The 18430-nt window shown below is 45.4% G+C and overlaps 1 protein-coding gene across 3 annotated transcripts in view; it reads right to left on the reverse strand.

Moving 5' to 3' along the window:
- The window catches only part of DNMBP (dynamin binding protein), a 103430-nt gene that overhangs the window by 2732 nt on the left and 82268 nt on the right, over positions 1–18430 (reverse strand). For all 3 annotated transcript variants that reach the window (XM_082722266.1, XM_082722268.1, XM_082722267.1), the window contains 10 exons: positions 15539–15686; positions 14724–14741; positions 14204–14403; positions 12127–12257; positions 11048–11152; positions 6920–7048; positions 5319–5651; positions 4770–4949; positions 2841–3039; positions 267–814 (listed from right to left, as the gene is read on the reverse strand). In XM_082722266.1, the coding sequence (XP_082578392.1) occupies positions 267–814; positions 2841–3039; positions 4770–4949; positions 5319–5651; positions 6920–7048; positions 11048–11152; positions 12127–12257; positions 14204–14403; positions 14724–14741; positions 15539–15686 (1991 nt within the window). The remainder of the gene's footprint in view (positions 1–266; positions 815–2840; positions 3040–4769; positions 4950–5318; positions 5652–6919; positions 7049–11047; positions 11153–12126; positions 12258–14203; positions 14404–14723; positions 14742–15538; positions 15687–18430) is intronic.

Here is an 18430-nt window from a genome sequence, read left to right on the forward strand (position 1 = left end):
GGAAAAGGTTTTCGTTGTAACACCTTGTGAATGCCCAATGACACAGCAGAAGGGGCCCAAAAACAGCCTGGGAAGCGTCAGCCAACCTGAAGGTGTGGAGGTGCTCACTCTTAGAGTGAGATTCCGTGTGTGCTTTATAAGACTTGTCGGTGAGCTCAGCCCAGACCACCACCCAGGCCCTGGGCGCGCCTCGGACTCCCCCTCTCCTCCACCTACCCCCCAACACTCCCGCCACGTCTGCTACACGGCGACCAGGGAGCACTTGCCTGGTTGCCTTCTGCCTCCCTGCTTTCTGGCTCTTCGTTTTTGTCTTCCAGAGACTGGGATGTTCTCGTACACCCTCTCATAAGGTCTTTTCCCTGCCCGTTTCGCCCTTGTAGGGAGTAACCGACCGTTTCTGGACGCCTGGAGTTCCTGCAACTCCTGAGGGCGGGGGCAGGCGGGTGAATGTCTCTGGCTGCCTCTGGGAGGTCCCATGACCTGGGCTGGGAGCTGGGGTCTGGGTCGGTGGGGCATCTGGAAGGACTGCTTTCTGAACAATCCAAATTTAAGGATGCACTGAGAGCTTCTTGGTCCAGTTCCTTCAATGAAGTGGCATCTTGAGGTTGCTTCTGGCAAGACCCCGATGTGAAGGACACGGCCATGCTGCTGGGATTGAAGGTCAGGGTGCTGCTGCTGTTCTGCTGCGGGAACCTGGGGGAGGAGCTGCCCAGCTCCGACTCAGTGGACGAGTGGCTGCCCACTGAGGCATCCGAGTGGCTGCGGCGCGCATTGTAGGGCTTCAGGAAGGAGCTGTACACAAAGCCTTTGGTGACTACAGGGAGGAAGAGTCAACAGGAAGTGCTTTTAATGGAATGGATGGCGGGCAGAGTCACCGAAAAAAAAAATGGTTGAAGAGCAAGGGCAATAGTGAGAGACACAAAATAAGATGCTTAGGGACAAAAAAGGTGGGACAGTCAATCCCAGGAGACACAACCCTGTGGCTACCTGCCAGGGCAAACTTACTACCACTGCCTGAAAGGTGAGTGACGGAGTCCTTGTGGACATTCAAGGGGACAGTAATACAAGTGGCCATGTGCTTGAGAATGAGCAGATGAAGAAAACTGAACAGGATATCTACATCACGGAAACAAAGGCTAGGAGAGACTTAACTAAGGATGTGCTCAGATACACTGAGTATGGAAAAAGGGATTTTAAAAACCATCCTCCTAGTGACTGATCCGCTCGAAGATGGCCACCGGCCCTTTTTCCATCCAGGGCACTTGAATCTCCACGTGTGCTCTGGGAACATGGTGGATGTATTGTGAGAACAGGCTAAGGCTGGAAGCGGTCTATGGGGGCTCATGTGGACGCAACGCGGGCACAGCACGTGATCACTTTAATAAATGCAGGGGTCTGCAGCTCAAACTTTGTAACATATAAGTCTGAAATCCTTGATCCACAGGTACATTTTTCATAATACTAAGTAAGAAAGGAGGATCTGTCAAGGGAAGCGCCCAGAGCATAAAACCTCCATGCGACCAACAGCCATCTCCGCCTTCATCTTCAATGTGTTTTTGTTACATCTGCCTTAATGGGGGCAGAGGGAGTAGTTTCCCTTGGGCAGATGGTGAGGGGTAGAGGGTCTAACTGCCGATCCTAATACCGTGGGCTTCCTGCCACCACTCACCGGGATGGCGTAGATAAAAGCCCCAGGGGTGGAACAGTTTCTTGAACAGCCTGGATGGTTACTGGGAACCCTTCTGTGAACCCATCAGCAGCTTCCCTGGCCCATCGCCCTCCATCCTTGCGTTCCTTTCCCACTGCCAATCTCCATTTTTTGGGTAAGCAGGAAGGATGGGCGGGGGAGGAGATCCACAAAATACTTTCAAACTGAGAATGTCACAATTTTCCATTCCGGTGGTGTGAACAGAGAAGTTCATTGTATAGGCCCACAGTCCTTATTTAAAATGCTAAGAGCCAGATGGGCTTTGGAATTCAGCCTTTTTGAATTTGGGGAAAGGAATCAGGTTCGTATACGGTTTATGACAATGACAACCCCAGCAGGGTCTGGGTCACCGCCTCAAAATTAAACCCACTGATGTTTCTATAATGTATGACTATTCACATCAAAAGAGAGGAGTTACAATTATAAACAGCTTCACAACACTTTGCTGGGATTTTGCTACCAAATAAGTTCAGATCAGGGAAGGTTTTGGTGAGTGAGTTCTGGGAAAAAAGCCCTTTGTTTTTTAGAGCTTTTTGGATTATTGGAATAGTGGAGAAATGACATGGATTTTTCTTTTTTACTTTTCTTTAAATTCTGTACCCAACAAACCCCCTAGCCCCTGCTACCACCCCCGCTAGAAAAAAGCTATAAAGCTATTTTTAAAGCCATTCCCTAGTCATGAGGTAAAACCAGTAAAGCAAACAAAAAACCCTTTACTACAGGTTCTAAATTCACACATCCTCAAAACCCATTTCCAGAGCTTGGAAGAGGGCAGCTTATTTTGTGGTTCACTTGGAACAGGTTGAAAGGGCTCGGGGGCCTGTAAGCATGGCCTGGAAGAGCTGCGAAGCTTGGCAAGAGCCTGCAAAGGTAAGAAATGGAGCCCCTTCTGGAATTTGTGAAAACAAAACCAAAACCAAAGACAGATTTTGTTTTGGTAATGACTGGGCACTGCACTCTCCCAAGATGGACAGAACTTGGAAGGTTATTTTTCCCCTTTAATCAAAGATTTTCATTTTCTTTTCTTTTTTTTTTTTCTTTTTCTTTTTTGGCCTAGACAAGATTTGGATACAGTCAGAAATAACTTTCTCCTCATTTAGAGTTAGAGTAATCTGAGGTCTAATATTCCTACCTCCGTTGTCAATCAGCCAGCGGTTCTGACTGCCCATGGGGTCCTTCTTTTTGATCACGCCCACCAGGTCCCCTTCCAGAAGTGAGACATCCAAGTCCTGAGCGGCATTGAAGTTCCGTTCTGCTTGGAAGAGTTTCTCAGGGGGATACCTTGCCAGAAGGGAGGCCCGGAGTTCTTCCGACTGTAGCATGTAACTTGGCTGGAAGGCAACACAAGAGACGTAGTAGACACAAGTCCTCCCTGGCCACCAGACCATGGCCACAACTAAGCTCAGCTCACAGTGAGTCTCAGAAATGGGGGCAACAACAGCCAGCCCCTTGCTACTCCCATCAGATATTTTTGAGCCTGAGACAGTCCATGTGGCTAGGTAAAAATCATGATCTTAGCTCATGTTTTTTGCCTTGGTAGCTATTAAGAAAATTTAATGTCCCATCTTAGTGCCACATCTGTTTATCTTGTGACCAAAAAATGTGATTTAAGTGTCCCGTGGGGTGCTTGGCTGGCTCAGTCGGTAGAATGTGCAACTCTCAATCTCGGGGTTGTGAGTTCAAGCCCCACACGGTGTAAAAATTACTTAAAAATAAAACTTTAAAAAGAAGTGCCACCAGAAGAGTTCAAACTATATAAGTAATATTACAAGATTTTCTGTTTTGCTATATGAATTTAAACAACTGAGACTTTCCTGGGGGTGCCTGGGTGGCTCAGTGGATTAAAGCCTCTGCCTTCAGCTCAGTTCATGATCCCAGGGTCCTGGGATTGAGCCCTACATCGCGCTCTCTGCTCAGTGGGAAGCCTGCTTCCCCCTCTCTCTCTGCCTATCTCTCTGCCTACTTGTGATCTCTGTCAAATAAATAAATAAAATCCATTAAAAAAAATTAAAAAAAATAAACTGAGACTTTCCTTATCTTGACTTTCCCATCTATAAAAACAATTATGATTTGTAAAAATTAGAATTAAATAAAAGTAATAATAAATTTGATTTTCCCTTTTAAGGTAATATAAATTAACACCTATGAGATTATACGGAGCAATGTGTTGTCAAGAGAGATCAATAATCTTTCCAATTATGGCCCATATAATCTGGTGTATCTCATCCTACTTTGGAAATGAGTTCTAAAAGAATGTTACTTTGGGTAGAAAAGCAGTCAGCCATGAACAATTTGGCCATGTATCAGATAATTACTTTTTTTTAAAGATTTTATTTTTATTTATTTGACAGAGCGCACAAGCAGGGAGAGCAGCAGACAGAGGGAGAGGGAGTAGCAGAGCCCCCCTCAGTGGGGAGCCTGATGCAGGACCTGATCCCAGGACCCCGGGATCATGACCTGAGCGGAATGACCTGAGCAGATGCCCAACAGACTGAGCCACCCTAGTACCTTTTCCAATACATGACTGAACATGGGGAAACCTGGCAGAATTAACATACCCTTAAATCAGTTTCCTTAATTAACTGATTAAAGTATTAATATTAGTCCTTTGCAAACTCCAATCACTGGATAGACTAAGATCTGAGAATGCTTTTCAGAAGCTGTTCTGACCGACATATCGAGTGTAAAAAAGCTACTGGCGGTCACTACCATTACCCACCTTGATGCTCAGGGACATTGCCTGCAGGAGCCCACGACAGATGTGAGAACTCCATGACCTTTATCCTCCATTACAATAAGATATTTAAACTCCCGTGAAAGCACTCCTCTGTGGCCGAAGCTGGGTGCATCAGTAGTAACAATGAAGACAGCTTCCCTGTGCCATGCTAGCTCTGTGCCAGGCCATTTCTAAGTGCTTTACGCATACGAGCCTGTCTGAACGTCATAACTCGCTGATATCAGTATGATACCTGCGTCCATTAGCTGAGAACTGGGCTAAGTGGTCTGCTCTGGGACACAGGGGTCGTTGCTGACCAGGCCGGGCCTGAACACCCCCACTCACCAGGCCCAGGAGCGGTTTCCGCGCCGACTGGCGGTCCATGGTCTTCCTCTCAAAGGGCTTCCTGGAGGCGGGAAGTGACTCCGGGAAGAAAGTGAAAACCTGGAGCTGCTGTAGGACCCTGCTGTGCTCTTCGTGGAAGATGGCAATCAGGTTGCCCTCTCTGCCAGCAACTTTAAGTAACTGGAGTCGGCGGGTGGGGCAGAGAGAGAGAAAGAGATTGAGAGAGAGAGAGAGAGACCACGGATGGAGGACCCAGGCTTGCCGGTGTGGGTACCGTGGCCCTGCCAGCAGGCCCGGCAGGTGGCTCTCCACCACTCCGCAGCTCTGCAGGGTGGAAAGAGCCGCTTGGAAGCCCCAGACACAGGCAAGGGCCAGGAAATTCCAGGTGGGATGGGCCTGACCCAGGGCCCTCTTTAATCTCTCCAGCGGGAAGACTTTCTCAGGCACCCCACATGTGCACTCCCAGGACACTGGGAGAGCCTGTGACCCCTCTCCCAAGCCGGAGGTTGGGGGGCGGGACGCGGAGGGGAGGGTGGGCGGCTCACGCACCGACAGCAGCGGCTGGAGCTGCTCCAGCGCCCGGCGCACAAAGTCACAGTGGGCCTGGGCGTAGCCGTGGACGCAGTTGGTGAGCAGCCCCCGCGCGTACTGGTGGAACTTGGGCAGCTCGTCCAACAGCTGCGCATTCAGGGCCTCGTAGTTGTTCCGGGCCGACTGCAGCTCCTCCAGGGTCTTCTTGTCCTTCAGCTTCTCCGCCCGCTCCGTGCAATTGTAGAAGTCCAGCAGCTTGTCGAAGCGCTTCTGCACCAGCTTGTGCGGCCCCGTGAACATGCTCAGCAGCTGATTGAGGGGAGAGATGACCAGCCGCTCCGTCCTCTCCTTCTGTGGGGACAAGACAACCACAAGGCTCAGCCCTTCCAGATCCCCTATTTCGGGGTTTTAACCAAGCATCAGGTTGGGGCAGACAACATTTGTATTTACTTTGTAAATTGTATTTACTTTGTATTTATCCGGGTTTGTATTTACTGAGGCTAGATCCGCACAGTAAGTCCAGTGACCACCCATCACCACGGATATGTGTCCTTCCCTGAAACACCCGTGGGGCCGATCTGTGATATCCTGCAGTGCCTGCTTTGCTCCTCCCGCACAATGGAAACCCACGCAGGTCCAAGGCGTTCTACTTACCCAACGCCAGACAGACTCACACATTTTATAAAAACTTCTCAATGTATAACCATCACCAACCATATGCACTCGCTCGAGTCTGCAAAATGTGCTGAGCCTGCCTTAGTGCCACCGTGGATAACGGGTCATCTGCCCGGTATCACAGCTTAGTACACAGGTCTACACGGATCAAATTTAACCCAAGAGATACTTGTTGCAGAAGTCTGAGGGGGAGAAGCCTTCATACACCCACCATACCTTTTCTAATCATAACTACTTGTTAACACCTGCTTCTAGTTTTCAAAAGATTTTTCTCTTTAATTTGTTCTAGAAGGACAGACATCGAGGGGCAGGATACTGTCACGTAAAGAACATAAATAGGGACTTAGTATGTTACTTTCAGTAAGATGCTACTGGTGAGAACACCTGTGTGTTCCTCAAATGTGAATGAATACTTTCTTCAGCCTGAAACCATCCAGAAATTTCCAAGAAACCTTCAAACCCCACTCATCTCTTTCTCCTCACCATCAAACAATCCCACATCTATATTTAGAATTGCCAGAGCAATTTGGCCTTTAGTACCATCTTTATAAGGAAGCACACGCCATTTCAAAGATCCATTGGTTAACGTTGAAACTACTAAATATTCCTTTCTAAGTTAGGGCTCCTACAGTTGTCCTTTTTCTTCAGAGTTATCAACAGTGATACCAGATGAAATTTCCCAGTTTGCCTCTGTCTCCTCAAACCTGACTGATCACAAGCTATAAAAAATTCTCTTTGAATACCAGAGGCCCAACCTGTCCTTTTAACTAATTAAAGCCATTGTTCTGAATATAAAACCCTGATACGGATGGAGCCAGAGGATGACTGGTATTCCTGAAGCACATGGTATGTCTGTGGAATTAACTTTTCCACAGAGCAGGTCCTTGAGAACCCTGGGAAGAAGGCCACCCTACGAAAAGAGGGTTGAAGGAAGAGTCACTTACGAAATTTGTGAAGAGCTGGTCACTGATGTAGCGATGCACCTTCTCAAACTGCTCCAAGTCTCTGTGTCCCTTCTCCATGCACACATCCCACATGCTCACTGCGGCCACCACTTTCACGCACGCCGATTCCTGGAGCCGGTTAGAAACAAATGCGATAAGACAGGCAGAACTTTCTAGCCTTTACCATTCATCCCTGTTAGCAGAATGGGACAAAATTTAATTTAAAAAATTTAAAATTTTCTCTCTAGCACAGTATTTTAGCTTTGAAATAAGGACACTCTCATCAATTGTGATTTATAAGGCACAGAGAAAAGCCTAAGACTCTTAGGAAAAGGTGGTGACGGTTTTTCAGCTCTTTAGCATTCCTTTATGTTCCCAACTTGAGCCCAAAAGGATTCCTGCAGGATCGTGATAAGGAGCGATCACCTCTCCTCCTGCAAGCATTAGCTCATGGTGTCACCTTCTTCAACAGCTGGCCAGGACCCTATGCAGATTACAGCCCCACTTCCTGCACTGACACACCTGACTGCTCTGTCCTTTGTCGCTGCAGACAAGATCACTTACTAATGTTTGCTCACTGACTCTACTTCCACCCCCGCCCACAATCCCCTGAAAATTCTTAAGCTCCAAGAGGGCAGCGATTTTTGTCTGTTTTGTTTGCTGACCCAATGATCACATGCTGAGTAAATGAATAAATAAATAAATGCAATAGTAAACTGTTCCTGACAGATCCTGACACATTTTAAATCCCAGGCTGTTTTCTCTGGCTACTGAAACAACGCTGGGTTCTCTCCTTTTTTAGTTGAAGTTAGGGGAAGGTCTATTATTTTGATATTAACCCAAATAAAATCTAAATGTACCCAAAACTCCCATTCATAGATTTCAAGGGCAAATAAAGTCCCTAAGCGCAAAAACAGCAGTGCCTCATACATCAGTTTGACTTTACATTTTATTTTATGATGTTGGCAGACCTCTTGTCTTTAAGTCCTATGCCTGTATGTGTAGACATGGTGTTTCGTCAGAAGGAGAGATTGTGTCATCTTCCTAATTCCTCCTGAGTGGGAGAATAAATGTGAAAAGTGATGTCCTCTCATTTTAAACAATGCTGAATGGGGCACCTGGGTGGCTCAGTGGGTTAAGCCTCTGCCTTCAGCTCAGGTCATAATCCCAGGGTCCTGGGATCGAGCCCCACATCGGGCTGTCTGCTCAGCAGAGAGTCTGCTCCCTACTCCCGGCTCTGCCCCACCTCACCTGCTGCTCTGCCCACTTGTGATCTCTGTCAAATAAATAAATAAAATCTTTTAAAATAATGTGGTGAAATATCAAAATAGTAGACTACATGCCAAAGTAGATACCACATATAATCAATGTCCCTCAGCTTATGTTCTTGCCAGCTTGCTCTCTCTCCGGGGATCCAGCTAATTTTTATGTGGCAGGGCTTTTCATTTTATGTCAGTGATGAAACCGTTCGACGTCCTCTCCCTTCATTTCTGGTTAGTACTCAGAACCAAACTGACCTGCCCATCAACGGCTGTGTCTGTTCCATTATGTCCCACCCACTACCATGGAGGTAGGCCTTTTAAGAGCTGGGGACTCAGGTATTTGCTTGCTACACACTTAGAGAACATAGGGCGTGGGGCGCCTGGGTGGCTCTACCTTCAGGGTTATGCCTCTGCCTTCAGCTCAGGTCATGATCTCGGGGTCCTGGGATCGAGCCCCACATTGGGCTCTCTGCTTAGTGGGGAGCCTGCTTCCTCCTCTCTCTCTGCCTGCCTCTCTGCCTACTTCTGATCTCGCACTCTCCCTGTCAAATAAATAAATAAAACCTTTAAAAAGAAAAGAGAAGAAAACATGGGGTAAAAACACCCAATAGGAGGGTACTAAAAGTAGAGGAACTATAAGGCAAAGTCCTAGACCAGGGACTATACTTGGGAGTTGTATCAACACTGTTTTTGCCAAATCTCCCACTTTAAGCCAATGTGCTCGTAAAAAGTCTTATAAACCCTAATTTTTAAATAATTACATACTTAAAACATGAAGCGAGAGAGTTTTGCTACTTAGGGGCCTGTAGGAAATGTAGGGAGCATTTCAAATCATAGGGATTATTTAATAAATGATGATAATTGAAACAGCAGGTGTGAAAAAAAAAATCACACTGGATCCCTACCTCAACCTTATACACTAAATTCCAACTATATCAATGACTTCAACTTTTAAAAAATGAAATAATAAAAATACTAAAACCTGAGAGATACTTATTACCTTGGAAGAGCAAAGAACTTTTCAAGTATGACATAGGCCTATGATGCCATAAAAGAAAAGTTCAGACCATGCAAACCTAAACATTTTCAACATGGAGAAAACACTGAAGCAAACTCAAAAGTCAACAAACTGAGGGAGAAATAGCGGTAAACTATCATCATACACAAAGGCCTCTTCTATTTTCTCCAACAATGCAGAAGTACTGTCAATAAGTACAATCAATAAGAGAAGGATCATCAAATAAATAAATCAAATAAATAAATAAGGGCCTCAAGATATAGATAAATGAACAGAAAAAGGAATATAATGACTTAAAGATAGGAAAATATCATCAACTTCATTCATAAGGAATCCAAACTTAAACTATGTGGAAATAGCATTTTTAACCTATCTTGCAAAGAGAAGACATTTGGATTTGGTAACACCGTGTGTTAGTAAGGGATAGGGGAAATCCTTTCTTACACGACCAATAGGGAGTCTTCCCTGGTACAATGTGTACATGCGCTATGATTCCGCTCAGCTCATCTAGTCCTCTGGTGTTCAGATATACTCTCACAGATCAGAAAATGATGTATCTGTGATTTATCTTGGGCCAATATATCTAATCATTTGCCAACTACAAATAAATGTCCATCAATGGGAGACAAGTTAAACATGTTGTGGCACACCTGTATCATTAAATACTATGGAGTTGTTTTTTTAAAAAAAAAAAAAAGGCAGTTCTGTGTGCACAGGTCTAGAATGACTTCCAAAATACTACTATGTGCAAAACCCAAGATGCTCAACAGGGTGTACCTTTCCCTCTCTCTTACACACACACACGATTATCTCCAATGAGAGGAGAATCTGATAAATGCAGATTGTGTCTCTAGAGGGTGCCTAGGAGACGGGTTGGAGGAAGAATTATTTCCACTTTTTACTTATCCCTTTGGGGGGCGCCTAGATGGCTCAGTGGGTGAATCCTCTGCCTTCGGCTCAGGTCATGATCTCAGGGTCCTGGAATCGAACCCTGCATCAGGCTCTCTACTCAGCAGGGAGCCTGCTTCCCCCCCACCCCTGCCTGCTTCCCCCCCACCCCTGCCTGCTTCTCTGTCTACTTGTGATCCTCTCTCTCTGTCGAATAAATAAATAAAATATTTTTTAAAAAATGAAATTTACTTATCCCTTTGGTACCTTTTGAATTTGTACCATTTTCCTGAATTTTTGTTTTTGTTTTTAAGCAAGCAGAGGCTCTTTAAGAAAACGGTTTCATAGGAAGGGATGTCATGTGTGAAGGACAGGGGTACATGATATGCTTACATAAACACCATTCTGTGAAGCCCATAGAGAAGGAGATACCCGAACAGAAAGGAGTCTAGTCCCACCTCTGACTGAGAAGCAAACACCTCCTGACCTCCTCAGCCCCTCCAGCTCTCCAGACCCATTCATGATTCTAACAGCTTTGGAGGCCTCGTATACGGCAACTAAATTAGATGGACGTTAACATTATTATGAGAACACATGCCTCCAATGGGAACCATTCTCATACTATTCGATCTTCGAAATGATCTTGACAAAATGAACTTGTGCCAAGTGCTTCACAAACAACTGGACAGAGGGGACGGTAAGAAAAAGATGGTGGGGAGGTCGGTGAAAGCGAGAGCGGGGAAGGAGCAGCCTGCTCTAGAATTCAGATTCAGCATGCTCATCTTCCAAACACTGTCACCTCTTAAATAACGTACAGGAACCCCAGGAACAAGTATGTCAGGGGACAGTGGTCATCTGAGTTCAAATTATTCAACACGCATCCCACAGTAGGCGGACAAGCAGGAAAACAGACAGAATTCCAGCTTGTATGATTCTAAGCAGGGCAGCGCCTTCTCTCACCCGGATATGCTGCAGGTAGAGAGACAGGTCTCGGATAAATGATTTGATCAATCTTTCTTGCATTCGGAAGTTCTTTTCTGTTTCTTCAAACGCTTCATCTTTGATCTGTTCAAAATAAACAAGTGCTATTAGCCGATCTGGATTCTCCTTCAATCTATCCTATTGGCAAAAGTATCTTTCTTAAAAATATCTTTTCTCCAAATTTCAAGCCTTTGATGTTTCCCCAAATCATACTTGAGTTAAATACATCTACATGACCTTGAAAGAGCGCCAAAATACATGTGGGCCGTCCCGCCTTCTCACCTTAACTCTTCCTGCTCCTGATGGGAAGATGAGCTTTGCTCGGGTCAGGGTGCTCTCTCCCTGCCCCGGTGACCACATTCGTTTACCCCGGTGCATTGTCTCGAGCTGCCCCCCTTGCCTGGAATGTCCTCTTCTGTCCCTATGCTAAAGCCCCTTTCTTTGAGCTTGGATTAAATCTCTTGTCCACACGAAGCTCGTTCTCTTGCAACTCCTATCTTCCTAAGTACTAGGGCATACCAAGAACACACTGCAACACTGGGCAACTGATTGTTTGCTAGCCACTGCTCCCCACTGGCCGCAGGCTGCACGTAAGCTGGACAATGAAGTCTGTGATGCACTCTCAGGGATGTGGACAAATGCTTCCCAATGACTCAATTTCTCACATTTCACATTTTTAAAATTTGTGACAGTTGTGTGGAACTACGGTGACCTCTTAAATCCCTTCTAGCTTCATGTCTTCAATTTGGTCTCTCCAAATATGTCACAAGCTCCTCCCGGGCGTCTAAAACCACAATGACTATTATACCATGACCGACTAGGCCTCCCGGTTAGCCTTTGCACACACTGTAAGCGGCTCCACAGGGCACGGGGGGCAGGGCTGGGCGTGAGGATTCCCGTGCACAGGAGCTGCCGGGCCCTGTATCCACCCTGGGGCAAACACCGAAAGAGGTACTAAAAGGGGAATCATGCCACATGACACCATGCAGGAAGCCCATGATGTGGAACCCCCAAATGCTGCTGAAGATGCGCCAAGCCTTCAACGGTGGGAATCTCACCTGTGGAGCGAAGCCGGTCAGGTGCTTCAGGTGACTGCTTACGCGGTTGGATTTCTTGATGATGGAATGGATGTTCAGTTTGGAAATCTTCTCCATGAGGCTGTCTTCATCGCCCTTTCGGTACTTGAGGACTAGGGAGTGAGTCAAGAAAGCCCTTCTCTGAGCATGGACAGGCTACAACATGAGCCACAAAATGAGATCAACAACCCAAACCACAGCTAGTGCTTGTTTTCAATGAGTTTGTAGCTGAGTAGAGACAACACATGAATGCAAGTCACCGTTATGGAGAGACAGGCTACTTGACGAAGCTAGAGATGGTGCAGACTAGAGGTGGTTAGGAGGAAAGGGAGCAAGGGGTCAGGAGAAGAGTCAAGATCTGGAGTCCAGGACACCTTTGAGCTCAAGGCCTGGGTCCATCATTTCCTCAAGGTGTGGCCTCCCAGAAGGCACTTAACTCCTCTGAGCCTCATTTTCTTCTCCAATGAAATGTAGGAAGGAACCCTACTTGCTTTATAAGACCATCCTAAATGGTCTCATGTACAAACGAGGTATTTCTATGCAATCGTCTCACATAGTAAAATGCTATATGGGAGTCATGTGACCAACTACTGTGTCATACCTTAGGCACAATCTCTAGAAAAGTCTGGAGACATGGTCACAGGGAGAAGACGGGGTGGTGCTACAAAGGTATACGTTGTTGTTGTAGGAGATGAAGACGACATCACATTAGCAGATACGAAGCAGAGAGGGAGACAAACCACAGAAGACTCCTAATTTTAGGAAACAAACTGAGGGTTGCTGAAAGAGGTTGGGTGGGGGGATGGGTAACTGGGTGATGGACATTAAGGAGGGTACCTTTTTTTTGTTTTTTTTTAAAGATTTTATTTATTTATTTGACACAGAGAGATCACAAGTAGACAGAGAGGCAGGCAAAGAGGGGGGGAAGCAGGCTCCCTACTGAGCAGAGAGCCCAATGCGGGACTCGATCCCAGGACCGAGATCATGACCTGAGCGAAAGGCAGAGGCTTAACCCACTGAGCCACCCAGGCACCCTGAGGAGGGTACTTGATGTCATGAGGACTGTGCATTATATAAGACTGATGAATCACTGAACTCTACCTCTGAAATCAGTAATACATACTATGTTAAATGTTAAGAAAGGGGGGGCGCCTGGGTGGCTCATTTGGTTAAGCAGTTCAGGTCACAATCCCAGGGTCTCCGGATCGAGCCCCACATCAGGCTCCCCACTCAGCAGGGAGTCTACTTCTCCCTCTGACCCTCCCCACTTCATGCTCTCTCACTCTCTCTCTCAAATAAATACATTAAATCTTTAAAAATAAATAAATAAATAAATAAATTTTAAACCAAGACAAAAGGCTAGCAGGGTTTTAAGAGCACAGTCAACACTACATAACAATGTGGGTGTTGCAGTGCGTAGAAGGTAGAGAAAGAGGTTATACCACATTATAGATTTCTTGAGGGTGTGACTAACAAATCCGTTTAACATGGTCACCATGCTGTACTCATCGGGGGTTCAAATGAGAGCCTCATGAGAGGTGTGATGAAAGAGAAAAGATATGGTTCAATTCCTCCCACATTATAAAGAAAGCGCTGGGTGGTTTACAACTGACTACACAGCACTGGGGGCAGAGCTCAGGCCAGAGAAGCGTCATAGGACCCAGAGACTGGGCAAACTGGGGTTTCCTGAAAGAAGAGAAGTCCTAACCTGAGTGGATATAGTAAAACATCCAACACAAGATGCAGGAAAACAAGCCTAAGCGTTGAAAAGGCTGGCCTTCCATGAACGGAGAAAGTACTCACCCGCGCCTGAATGAGCCACTCTCCGTATCCTTTGGAAAGACTCTCATTGCTACAAGCTCGATCACAGGCGCCTTACTTCCAATATTCCACAGTTGTATTTTATGTTCTTGCTTGCTTTTTCATAGCCCATTTCCCCCCATTCTGCCACCGTTTCTACAGCCCCTGCCTTGCCCATCCCTGGTGAAGGAGTAGTTCTTTTGAGGAAGACAGCACTGTCAAGGGCATACCTCCTTCTCAGCAAGTATGCTTTTCTTACCCAGGTCCTTGCGACGTTTATATTCATTAATGTTCACGTTGATCTCCTTGACCGCAAGGACTGCACTGGTTAAGGGCACCTTATCAGGGTGGGATTCTGGGGTGGAATTCAGCAGCTCCATGAGCAGCAGGGGGTATCGCATCACTCTCTGGACCGGTTTGATGAGGAAGGATCCCAGATTAATGTAATTTGTGCATCCCCTAATACAAAAGGAAAAAGACTTTTAATCAAATGTCAATAATACAGGGCCTATTGGTAATGGTCGTGATTCTTAAATATAGCTCTGTTCTCTCACTCTCCATTCCAATCTCATTCATTCAGCAAATATTTTCTAGGCACCTTAATAAATACCAGGTACTGTGGTAGGTGCTAGGGATTTAGCAGTGGAAGGAAACAGGCAACAAGCAAACATTGTAGCAAGTATCATTTTGTGGTAAGCGCTATGGAGAAAAATACAGCAAAGGTCTACTTCTAGGTTTCTGTCTATATATAAGAGAAGAAAACAAAGAAATGAGCTTACCATTCTGTGTATAGGCTCCTACAGGGCAGCAAGCATGAAAAAAAAACAGACAACTGCTTAGAGGGAATGCTAAATGCCGATTCTCACATTCTTCAGAGAATATATTAGTTCAAGTAATGCCTGTTACTTGGGCAGACAAAAAACAAAAATCACAGGGGATAAAGGGAAATCATGAATATCTATGGAGGCATGTCTAGTCCATTAAAGAGTTATTTAAGCCCCTAACTTCACTTTGATCTACTCAGACATATATTGTATCCTTATAACCTAAGTCCAGGAGAATCTTACCTGAAGGTCAGAAATAGGTAAATTGGGTCTTCTTACCTATCTTCTTACTCGTTTGGACCAACTATCTCACTGGCTGCTTCTTTTTTTTTTAAAGATTTTTTTTATTCATTTGACAGACAGAGATCACAAGTAGGCAGAGAGGCAGGAAGAGAGAGAGGAGGAAGCAGGTTCCCTGCTGAGCAGAGAACCCGTTAAGGGGCTTGATCCCAGGACCCTGGGATCATGACCGGAGCCAAAAGCAGATTCCTTAACCCAATGAGCCACCCAGGTGCCCCTTCCTGGCTGCTTCTTACCTGAAATGCTAACTTAACACTTTGTAACAGATAGGAAGTGGGAAGCCACTGAAGATTTTCAAGGGAAAAGGCAATATGATAAGAGCAATTTATATAACAGGACCTATAACAACATATCATTTATGATTAAAATAAGACAGATGTCATAAGAAGTCTAGACCTATGAACAGACTGACTTCTCAAGAACAGAACTAAAAAATTGTGATGGAAGGGTAGTGGGGTCAAAACTCCTACTTGAGATCTGCCAAGGAGTCCTGAAGATGCTTCTGGATCTTCTCATCCTTCTCGTAGATTTCCAGCAGTGAAATGGCCTCATCGTGATTCTGGCAGTAAACCTTGTATGTTCCCTCAAGCTCATCCCGGTGATCAAGAAACACAGGCCCTTCGGATTATACGTAAACATAGAGTGTTTTTAGTAACTTTCTTCTCAGTAGCCTCCATGCAGGCTGGATAACCAAACTTTTATCAATTAAATCCTATCACAAGAAACGATAATGAGACTAATCACCCAATTTATCATTTACATGAAATAGCTCAATTTTAGTATATGTGCTGCCGAAGCGAGCACTACATGAAATAGCTCAAAATCATATTTATTTAAAGCAAAATTTCAGAGAATCATGTCATCACATATTTATTTTTTAAAGCACACACACACACAGAAACAGTCTCCAGTCCCTTCTCAGTCAGGCACAGGTGTCTGCAAGTGCTCCTCACATAAGATCAGAACTGTAAGGACCCCTCACTCTCTAAGCCCCAGGGAAAACCACAGTGAGGAAGAGAGTCCTTCCACAGCTGCAGTTTCTAACCTCTTCTTTGTGCATGAATTAAATACACAGGACTATAAATGAAGTTTATTATATTAAAACACCTATAATATTAAAAAAATTCCAAATCTGTGACAGTAACATGTGTATTTCTTTATTAAAGCATTAAACAACAAAACATAGCTGTAAACTAATAACCACCATAATGACTCTGACAATTCCTTCGTCCTTCCTGCTTCAGCCTGTACTGCTCCTCAAGGTCCGCTCACCCTTGAGGTCCTCTCTCAAAACCTGATCCCACTTAGCAAGCCTGCTAACCTTTCCTACCAGCTGCTCTGGACAGAAACCCCCCCACAGAACCCAACTGCTTTCTCTTCAATGTCACCTCCATTCTCTATGTGCTGTCTTATGGAACGCTCTATTTTTACGTAGTTTTCATTTACATTAAATTTACGTCTTTAATTACTGCTCCTTTCTATGAGAGAAACTTGACTTCTCCCATAAACATCCCTCTCACACTGCCCTCTCCGGGGCAGCCTCACTTCTGCCTGTCCCCACAGCTTAGCGGGCACGGCAGTGGACGGGGCTGGCTGCCTTCCTGACCTTGGGGACAGACACTTTGGGAGCCCTGACCTCCAATGTCTCCATGTTAAATATCTGCCTGCCTTCTTCTTCTGCGTTATTCCTTTGCACCATTTCCGCATCGACATTTCCAGAACTATCATGATCGTGCTGCTGCTGACGTGTGCCCTCCACTCACTGCAGTGACCTTCCCTGTAGGGCCCACTCTACACCAATCACCAACTAGCCAACCTACATCTTAATTTCCAGTGTCCTTCAAACTGTGGGTCACAACCCATAAATGGGTCATGTGATCTACTGTGTGGGTCACATTCAGCACTTTGTGGAAATAAATGGCATAGAAAAGAAAATCTCAAGCAATGCTGGACACAGTCAAAGCGCAGACATACACACACACGAATCCTGGGTGACGATGTAAAATAGATTTCTTTCTGTGAGACAGGGGTAAAATAATCTAAAACTCTATGTACCCAGAATCTCCTGGTGCTTTTTTCTCCTCTCCTTACTCAGACAAGCCCCATTCTTTCCTCCCTCACCAGATCCTGTCCTGTCTGCACTAGAATCCTTCCCCAGTCAGATTACTAATGCGAATTCTGTGCTGCTTTCGCCAGCACCCAGTGTTACCTTGATTTTGGCTGAGTTCTCCCCCTCTCTGTATACTTTTTCCATTTCTATTTCTGGCTCATAGAACTGCTTGGAAGGTACATTGTTGTTGCAGGGGTGAGACTTAGTGTAGAACAGTTTGAATAATTCCCTACTACCTGTGTGATTTAAAAAAAAAAAAAAAATGGAGGCTGGGGCCTAGAGTAAATATATATGTAATTGTGGATATATGATAAACTCTCTGGAAGGCAAGAGAAGAAACCTAGTAACACTGGGTGCTTCTGGTTTGAAGAGCTGGTGGAGAGGGAATGGGTAAGAGCCTTTTTCATTAAGTTGTTCTTTGTAACTCTCTATGTGCAGTGGGAATGTATTAAAAATAAGCTAAATTAGAAATATATTAAAATAAAAAAACAAAGAAATATACTCAAATAAACCTGATTTCCCCAAAAATTGCTTATGCAATTCATGCCAAATTTGCCCTTTGCTAGTGGGTCACCAAAGCTTTAATTCGCCCGCATTCTGTTCCTGTGGCCATTCCTCTCCTAGGTGAGTCAGGTGAATAGTACCTAGTTTAAGCCAACATCATGGTCACATTCTCCTTTCCACAGATCAGCTTAATAAGCACATGCATGTGACCCAGTTGTGGCCAATGAGAAATAAAGAGAAATCTGATAGGAGAGCAGTGGGAAAGCACTGCTCACTCTTAAATGACACAGGGTTACTTTTCCCTTCTGCCTGATGTGTCAATGTGTATAGGGGGATGGCTAGAACTGCGGTAGCATCTTGTGACCATAATTCCAGGAAAATAGCAAAATGGTAGGATGTCCTTCCCATGTTGTACGAGAGCTGGTGTGTGTGACCAACAGAATATGGCAGAAGTGACAGTATGTCATATCCAGAAGACTCTGTGGGTCTCCCATCTTGAGCCTTCTCTCCACCTTGGATCACTCACTGGGAAAAGCCAGCTGCCATGTCCTGAGGACAGTTCCTGGAGAGGCTCAAAGGGCAAGGAATTAAGGCCTGAAGAGCTGAGGAGGCTTCCTTAGAGTGGATCCTTGAGCCCCAAAGGATGACAGTTCAGGCCAACAGCTTGACCCCCACCTCGGGAGAGACCCTGAGCAGAGCTACCCAGCTAAGCCCCTCCCGGATTCCTCAGCCACATGCACTGTGGGGT

Source organism: Mustela nivalis (genome assembly GCF_964662115.1).
Source record: "Mustela nivalis genome assembly, chromosome: 2".
Taxonomy (NCBI): domain Eukaryota; kingdom Metazoa; phylum Chordata; class Mammalia; order Carnivora; family Mustelidae; genus Mustela; species Mustela nivalis.